The sequence below is a fragment of the Musca vetustissima genome, unplaced genomic scaffold, assembly GCF_032173495.1.
Source record: "Musca vetustissima isolate MV318-11 ecotype Yass unplaced genomic scaffold, APGP_CSIRO_Mvet_v1 utg17042, whole genome shotgun sequence".
NCBI lineage: Eukaryota > Metazoa > Arthropoda > Insecta > Diptera > Muscidae > Musca > Musca vetustissima.
The window spans coordinates 38283-47663 of record NW_026878944.1 but is presented as its reverse complement, the minus strand read 5'-3'; the positions used below and the strand labels follow the sequence as shown (position 1 = coordinate 47663).

At 35.9% G+C, this 9381-nt stretch overlaps 1 protein-coding gene across 1 annotated transcript; it reads left to right on the top strand.

Annotated features, from left to right (window-relative positions):
• The first annotated feature begins 2395 nt into the window (after positions 1-2395).
• LOC133323725 (activating transcription factor 7-interacting protein 1) lies at positions 2396-8018 on the top strand. Its single transcript, XM_061532646.1, has 4 exons — positions 2396-2573; positions 2641-5863; positions 7057-7435; positions 7508-8018. Exons 1-4 carry the CDS (start codon positions 2396-2398, stop codon positions 8015-8017), a joined length of 4290 nt encoding a protein of 1429 aa, XP_061388630.1. The 3' UTR covers position 8018.
• The last annotated feature ends 1363 nt before the right edge of the window (positions 8019-9381 follow it).

Here is a 9381-nt window from a genome sequence, read left to right as displayed (position 1 = left end):
CCAAATTTACCTATTTTGTATGCAAACCCCCCTCGACACCGCCCTAGGTCCATGCTTTTAGACTTGGTAACTTTCCATTTTTCCGAGAGTACAGCCTGAACCGATACGACGAACCTATAGCCGAACATGTTCCACACGAACACATCCATAAAAATCATGCAAGCACAATGTCTCACTTGTTTCTTTTATAGCTCGCTGTGTTCAGTTCTCCGCTTCACGTGGTGACGTACGGTTGCGTTATTTTGGTTAACATCATATTTGCAACAGAGTTTTTGTTTTTGCCCTGCAAGCCTCTGTGGCTTCTAATAAAGTTCTGCATACTATAAAATAAAACCTGAACTGAAAAATGTAAGTTAAATAAAAATATAGTTAATTGTATTATTATTTTTACCAAAATGTATGGTTTTGTTGTATGTCCGCTATTTGCTGCTTGCTATCTTTCCCATTCTCTCCCTTATAATGTTGCTTTGCTCTCGCTCTCTTGCTTTTATTGTTTTGTTATTAGTTGCTTGCTTGCCTGTGCCTGCCCCCGTATTGTGTTTATCTCTTTATATAGAAAACGTACCGTACGCCGTACATTGACATATCATTTATATAGAACATGACAGTTGTTTCGCCATTTTGTTTTAAAGAACAACATACCGTTTCTTTTTCTTATTGAAGTAAACATTTTAAGAAAAGCGTACTTGATAATATAATATAGCTGTGTGGCCATAGCTCTTCAAAGTAATTTAATTAGCTAAGTCTCAATTTTGGAATAGTAAGATATATAATATTATAAAAATTTTTGTAAATCTTCAAAATTTTTAATATTTTTTCTATTAGTTCTTTCTCAATTGCGTTATTTGTCAGCATTTCACTTATATATTTTTTACAAGTTTTCCTTTTTTGTTTTTCGCAATCATCATTTGTAATTTTTGTTTCCATGTATCATAGTGTTGCGCACTATACGAGTAACCGAATTAGTTGCCTTGCCTTAATTACATAGCTTGGTAATCTAATGAATGACTGACACGAGAAGTATAAAGTCTGGTTCAATTATCAGGGTTTTACTGTATTTGCTACAGCCTGCATGCAAATACAGCATTTTCTTATAAAATATAATAAATAAGTATATATGTATAAATAATTTATTCATTACTCCCTATTGTACTGATAATATCCGTGGCGTTTATAAACTTAATTTGTTCATTTTAACTTCATTATATAAAAAAATTATATATATAAAAAATTTTTTATTATTTATAATGTAAATAATAATAAATATATGGATTTTATCTTGCAAATATACAATTGTTTGGTTATTGTAATCGGTTTATTTGGTTGTGTGCATTTGTCGCTGACATAAACAGCTGTTTAGTTGTTTGGCATGTGTTCAGTGGGCGCATTTATTATGTAGGGTATGTTCAGTGGACATGTTTAACTTTGAGAGGGAAAACCGGTGTTTTTTTAAATTTTGTTATTGCCGAAGATAGAACTTAAGAAACATAATAATTTTATTTTGTATTTATTCATATATTTTTATTATTATTTATAATGTTTTATAATTATTTTAATAATACAAACCGAAAAATATGCCTTTTTTGTTTGGTTATTGTAATCGGTTCATTTGGTTGTGTGAGGTTCATTTGGTTGTGTGAGGTTCATTTGGTTGTGACAAACAGCAGGTTATTTGTTTGGCATGTGTTCAGTGGGCGCATTCATTGTGTAGGGTATGTTCAGTGGACGTGTTTAATTTTGAGAGGGAGCAAACCTGTGTTTTTTAAATTAGCATTCCTTATTTATTATTGCCGAAGAATATAAATACGATTTTATTTGCAGATTATTATTAAGTTTATAGTTTCAAAATATAATAAAACAATATCCAGATTCCTTTTTATCCTCAATTTTATCTTATTGTACATTTGCTTGTACAATTTTACCAGTTCTTGTGTACCCAGACAGACGCTATATTAATGGACACTATATTATATATTTGTATATTATATATTTGGCCTACTATAACAGCAACATATTAATGGGTTAAACTTTAAACAGTATTTCAGATCTTAGTATATTTATAAACATAGTCCCCATTAGTTCTTAGCAGGGACGTACGCACAGTAAATTTATGTTAGCAACAGCGAATTTTTTCATTTTATACTCCCGGGCCCCCCCCGAAATGAAATCCTGTGAACGTTGCTGGTTCTTAGTATATTTTTCGGTAACATGAGCTAATGTTAATTGGTATGGCGTGTGTTCAGTGCGAATAGGTTATGTTTGTTTTATTTAAATATTATTTTCGATTCATTAAAAATATTAAATTGTGTAATTTTTTCTTTTAAGCAACATTTAAAAATTCAAATGAACGGAAATTAAAAATTCCCAACAACAACAACAAAATCACAAACACAAAATGATGGAAGTTAAACAAAGTGCTCCGGTTGATTTAAATGATCTGTTGGCAACGGTCAAAAGTACTGACGATGTCACCGATAGAGGAGTCAATGATGTGGTCATGACAGATTTAACCGATGAAGTTAGACCCGCCGATTTGAATTGTGATGACATAATGAAAACAGATAATATTGGTGGTAAGATAAATTAATCAAAAATAAGTTATTAAGGAATTTTTAAATATTTTTTTTTTTTGTTTTATAGAAACCCCCAACAATGGCTTAGTTAAAAACGGTGATGAACCACTTTCATCCATAATTGATTTGGATTCTACAGCCGGTGCCATCAACACCACACCAGTCAGTGCAGAACTTGAAGATGCCTTATTGGCCGAAGATGATGCTCTCCTACCCAAATTGACAGATGTTAAAGTAAATAGCATTGCAGCATCTGAATCGGTGGCTGTGGATGATCTCTTAGCTGATAAAGCGGAGACATCCAATTCAACAACAAGTTCAAATAATGTTCGTGATCCGGGTGATGATTTAGATACACTATTGTCAAAAATCAATGACATCGTTGAGGATTGTTTAGACGAGGAAAATCTGGCAGCAGCAGAAGAGAAAGCTAAAAATGAAGCACAAGTTGGTGGTGGCGATAAAGAACCTCAAGTCGAATCTATGGATGAAAGTGTAATTTTATTAGATGATACAGCAACAGATGAAAGTTGCCTGGATGTTGATAAAACACTGCCCAGAGAATTGGAAAATGTGGAAACAGCAAAACCTACAGCAGAAGATAACGATTGTGAAGCTGCAGAAAATAAGGAGACCAATGAAGATATTGCTGAGGATGAAAATAAAAAAGAAGATGACGGTGTAGTTCCCACTGATGACAAAGATAGTAGTAAAGAAGAAACTAACAATAAGGAGAAAGAGGTTGAAAACCCTGACTCTGAAGGCATTATCTCAGAAGATGTGTTACCACCAACGAATGCATCTGATGAAACACCTGCAATTACAACTGCCACAGAAGAAACTAGCTCGGAGGAGAAAATCTCAGCGGACAAACAGCAAAATGAGGATGATAAAATATTAGATGAAGAAAATACTAACGATTTGGAAAAAATGTTAGTAGATGAAGATGAAACAGTAGATTCTACGAAAGAAAATGAATTGCTTGACGCTAAAAACGACGAAGATACAGTTTTAACAGATGGCGATAAGACTGAAGATTTACTTTTATCTGAAGATGAAAAGGATATGAATACTCAAAATTCAAAAGAAGAAAATGTTGTCGAAAGTGAAACAAAGAACTTAAATGAAGTAGAAGAGCACAAGAAGTCGGAAGAGACAGAACAACCTAAAGAAGAGGAAAATAACTCAAAACCTCAACAATCTGATGATACTAAGGAAACTGAAAATGAATTAGAGGAAGAAAAAACAGAACTATCACAAAAATCGGAAGCAAAAGAAAGCCCCAAAGATATGGATGGACCGCCAGAAATTGAAGATTCAGATGATGAAATAGTCTTTTATGTTGATAAACCACCGGAAAAAGTTAAGGAGACAGCATCAGAGGCTAAAGAAGCTGATGCCAAACTTTCCACAACAACAGCTACTGAAGAAAAGTCATACACAGAAAACAAAGTAGCAGAAAAGGTTACAGAAGATAATGATATTGTCATCTTGGACGATGATGATGATATGCAGGCTGACAAAAAAGAAACGGATTCGAGTCCAAAGAAGTCAGTCTGTGAAGAAAAAAGCGTGGATACAAATAAAAATAACGATGTGTCGTCTTCAAAAACAACTGAGGAAAGTGAAGAAACCAAAAAGGATACCGAAAGAAAACATTCCACCATCGATATGGACAACTCAGATAATGCTCGTGATGATTTTGTTGTTGGCACAGACAAGACGTTTAAAAAACCTGAAGACACTGAGGATAACAGCAATTGCAGCAGCAGTAGCAATCTGTTACTTGAAGCCAAACAAAGTGAAAATACCGGCGATGAGCCTACACCTGAAGAAAACGATAACGAAGAAGATGATGACGATGGTGATGTAGAACTCATTGAAACCGAATCAAAAGAAGCTGGAGAAAATTCTTCGGAAAAAGGTGATGAATCTTCAGAGGCTGTACCACCCGCCAAAAGACCAAGACTTAGTGAAGACAGTGAATTGTCTTGCAAGACCGATGACAATAGCAAAAGTAGAAGAGCGTCCGAATGTTTGGAAAAGAAACCGGAGAGCGAAAGTAATGCCTCGAATATTTTATCAACATCGCTGAAACGACCACATGATGTCATTGAACTAGAGATGGATAATGACAAATCCAATGATTCCAAGTCATCCGTAACCGAAACATCTACGAAGAAACCAAGAACAGAGGGAATTGAGGACAAAACGAATATCGAGAAGGGTGAAGAGGTGTTAAAGAAAACAGATGAACCACCGGTGATAAAGACAGATGAATCAACAGATGTTGATCAAAAACAGGAGGTCAAGAAAGATATTTTAAAAGTTGAACCCTCAGACGAACCGATACGTTTGTATCCTGCGCCCAAGCTAAAACATCTGGGTTCGGACGACAATGTTAGTTTGGGTTTTTTGAAAAAATTCCGCAAATCATTTGACAAAATGACAAAACAAGATCTCGAAGAATTGGTACTACAAAAGGTGGTCGAAGCCATAATACATCGCAGTGAATTTGCCGAAATGCGTGAGCTAATTGAGAAACAAGAAAAACTAATTACCTCACATCGTGCTAAAATATCGGAGCTATCAAAACAATTTCGTGACCTTGAAATGGTACACAATCGCGTGGTGAAAGATATTGAACAGCGTAATGCTCAATTTATTATGCCAGTGAAAATTACCCGAGCTGTTGGTCTTCAAGTATATATACCGAATAAAAAAACCCTCATGGAAGCGAATGCTACCGCAGCTGCTGCTTCTGGTGCTGGAACAAGTAATATACCGGCCGTTTCACCACAACGTGCAGCCACCAATCCATCACACAGCAATTTAACATCACCGCAAAGATCGCAATTCAATTCACCCCAATCCGCTGCCGCATCTGAGGCTCTGCGCACTACACCCAATACCAGTGTAAATTCGGCAAATACTACGGCACCGCCCAGACGTGGTTGTGCACAGAAAGTAACACCGATACGACCGGTACCCGGTGCTAGCAATCCTTCGCCAGTTAGTAGTGTTCCACAAACTAGTAATTCATCAACCCAGGTTTATCGCAACAATTTGAATCAGAACCAAGTTGCACAGCCGAGAATATTGAATAAAAATGCCGCCGCATCGCCAATGGGCGGGTCTACTATACAAGCAGCAAATATGAATTCATCTGCAATGCAGAGGCAACGGTATTTGCAACAAGCAAAAGCGGCCAATCAGGATGTAGCACAACGTTTGACGTCACAGCAACAGCAACAAAGTGCTAGACCGCCAGTTGGAAATATGCATAATAAGTGAGTAGAATTATTATTTCTTTGAAGGAGAGTAGACTTGTAAAACGAACGTAGACTATAGATGCAGATTTTTCCAAAAATATTCTTTAATAATCCACGCCTATTGGCCTGCAGATTTTTCCAAAAATATTCTTTAACAATCCACGCCTATTGGCCTGCAGATTTTTCCAAAAATATTCTTTAATAATCCGCGCCTATTGGCCTGCAGATTTTTCCAAAAATATTCTTTAACAATCCACGCCTATTGGCCTGCAGATTTTTCCGAAATTTTTCTTTAAAAAATCAACGCCTATTGGCCTGCAGATTTTTCCGAAAATACTCTTTAAAAAGCCACACCTTTGGAGCTGCATTTTTTCGAAAATATTCTTTAAAAATCCACGCCTTTTGGCCTGCAGATTTTCTAGAAATTTTTCTTTAAAAATCCACGCCTTTTGGCCTGCAGATTTTCTAGAAAATTTTCTTTAAAAATCCACGCCTTTGGTCTACGGCTTTTGGCCTACAGTTTCGTCCTTCAGCATTTAAAAAGAAACCTATCGTTTATAGGTTGCCTATGGACCACCTCCACAAGGTGGTCTGTTCTGTTCTACAGATACTCGATGATCCAAGAGCCTCCACAGGTCTTCAATGAATGGACAACTTTCCACACGACGTCAATGGGCGGAACACCTCAGGTCGTACAGAATGACTTTATGTGTTACCACATAAAGTAATTCAATTCAATCCAGGATATTGAATTGAATGCCTTCTATAGCTCGTCTATTGGCAGAAGGTATTTTACAAAGGTTCAGTGGACAGAATACCTTTATATGATCCCTTCAGGTCTTCTATGGACAGATATTTCGTGGGGTTAGACCCCCAGATCTGCCTAACTAAAGATTGAAGGATTCAAAAAGAAAACGAAAGTGGTCAGATCGTCATTAAAATAAGTTCAATGAACAGACAACCATTCTGTGTATCTTGGCGCTAAGAGGTCTTTATACATCTCATCTATAGACGGAATTCATTTCTAAAGCTTATATAGGTACAGGACCTTTTAGGCCTTCTTTGGATAGTTTTCCTGTCTTTTATAGCAGGAAAACATTAAGGAAATTTTACTGCTCTAATGTGCTCTAGAACACGTCCTTTTTATGTTTTTCTATCTCGATTTTTTATAAGCCCCAATATTTATCGAACTCTTTTTTATATATTTTCAGTCAACGTGTGGTACAACAGCCACAGAAGGTTCCCAACAATTCATCATCATCCATACAACGTCGTCCTGATCCCTCGCCATCGGCAGTCACGAACAATGCCACTTCTTTGGATAATTATATGAATACGTTGACTCAGCTAACCGGTGGTAATACCGCTGTTAGCATTACACCGGCAAAACCGAAAGAGAAGGCTGTCATCGATTTAACCGATGAAGATGAAATACCATCTGCACCACAGCAACAGATGATTAGTCCACAGCAAACAAATCCTGCACAAAGGCGTAGCTTACCTGCACAAACGAATAACACTAATGTGTCACAACAACAGCAATATGGTGGTCGGACAGCACCACCCTTGGCACGTATACCACCATCACAGGTGGCGAATAGCAATAAGCAGCAGCGTATGCAAGGTAGGTTATTTTTCATATCCTCCTCCTGAATTTACGAGATTTTAATATTTACATTTTTCGTTCATGATTTTGCAGGACAAAAGAACAACTCATTCACATCCACAATTAATACTCCTCCGGGTACAAGTATTACACGCATTAATGTTGGACCAAATACTCAGGTTGCCCAACGTGTTAAATACAGTCATCCGGCTCCGCTGCCTGCTACACCGCCGCAAGCATTTAATCCCAATTGGAAATTACCGCCTCCACGACCAACTATACGTATAAGCAACTTGGATAATGGTATTGTTATCTCTTGGACAATGGAAGAGGCTATGGATCGTCACGCCGAATGTGTTAGTTATCAAATTTATGCCTATCAAGAAACCTCCGGGCCACCAATGGCCGATTCATGGCGTCATGTGGGCGATGTAAAGGCTATGTTATTACCCATGGCTGTAACACTAACCCAATTCCAGGAGGGACAGCGGTATTTCTTTGCCGTTAGAGCCGTGGATTGTCATCAACGTTATGGTCCCTTCAGTTTACCCAAGACATGGAGTTAAATTGTAAAAAAAATCTAACTCCTAACAGACACTCTCACTTCCTTCCCCTTCTTCTACCGCACGCTTTGAGAGTGCCTAAAACAATCAGAACATGAAAATAATTTGATTATTGAATTTTACATACATATATAATTTGTTTATCCATTACCACTGGATATATGTAATTAGATATTTATTTTATTTTCTCTTAGGTTTAAATATTCCCAATATATTTTAAGACTCTCCTTCCTTGTAGAGTAAACTTTGCCCCCACATATAGATAGTTGCGCACATATTCACTAATTTAAAAACATAAAAGAAAGAAAAAACACTTGCAAATGAACTAATGTAATTTATTTGTCTCTAAATCGCTTTGTTTTATTATCATTATTATTTATTTACATAAAAAAACTAAAGTTAAACAAACTTGTAACACATTGTAAACATTTGCTTACCATAATCACTCACTACTTTACACTTTTGTGTACGTGTGTGTGTTTAATTTATTATTTATACACACACATCAGCATTGAGGTCTTCTTTTATGTTTTATCATTTATCCGATTATTTCTTTTTATTATAATTTTATTGTAGTTTTTTATGTTTACATACATATTTGCATTTTTTTAATTAAAAACCAAGAAAATTTATAACTCACATTAAACTATATATATATATATATATATATATAGAGAGAAATTGTATTGTTTAAAAATTAAACAACAAGAAATAAGCATCGCAAAAATTATTATTTAGACATATAGTTTTACATGACTATATACATATTTTAATTTATATTACATGAATAAACATAATTATATTAATAATAAAACTAATAGAATATAAAATACAAATAAACTGAAATCAATCTGCTATATATACATAGAAAGAGAGATATTAAAAATAAAAATTCTTAATACAATATTAAAATGGGTATTTTGTATATTTTGTGATTTAAAAATAAATTGTCTTTCAGAATGTATGTAAACCCATTGAGTGAATGGTTCTGTCTCCAAGTTAAGAAATGCAGCTACGGCCGTCCACTGGCTGCAACCATAGATCTTCAGGAGTAATCTGCTGACCTCCAACGTAACTTCTCTGACCCTGGGATCTGCTGGGATAGACGGAGCTCATTACGCTAATTTGCTAGGCCAGCTGCTTCTGTTGGGAAATTAGGTCTCATCTCGGGTATTCGACCAGCAGGTATAAATCTCCTCTAGCACCAGACGGTTTACAGCTATTAATCGGCGGTATGTGCACTTTAAACACCTCTACCTCGGCAGTACACACACATTTGACTGCTACCCCTATACATTCCATGTATGGGTCATTAGAGTCAAGCTCAAACGAGACAGGCCTGTATTGAACAGAATGATACATAAGGA

Bases quoted from the DNA above. Each gene is read 5' to 3' on its own strand.
- LOC133323725 (XM_061532646.1), top strand. From the start codon at position 2,396: ATGATGGAAGTTAAACAAAGTGCTCCGGTTGATTTAAATGATCTGTTG. The intron at 2,574-2,640 runs GTAAGATAAATT...TTTGTTTTATAG, and splicing joins GAAAACAGATAATATTGGTG to AAACCCCCAACAATGGCTTA. The intron at 7,436-7,507 runs GTGGCGAATAGC...TGAATTTACGAG, and splicing joins CACGTATACCACCATCACAG to ATTTTAATATTTACATTTTT.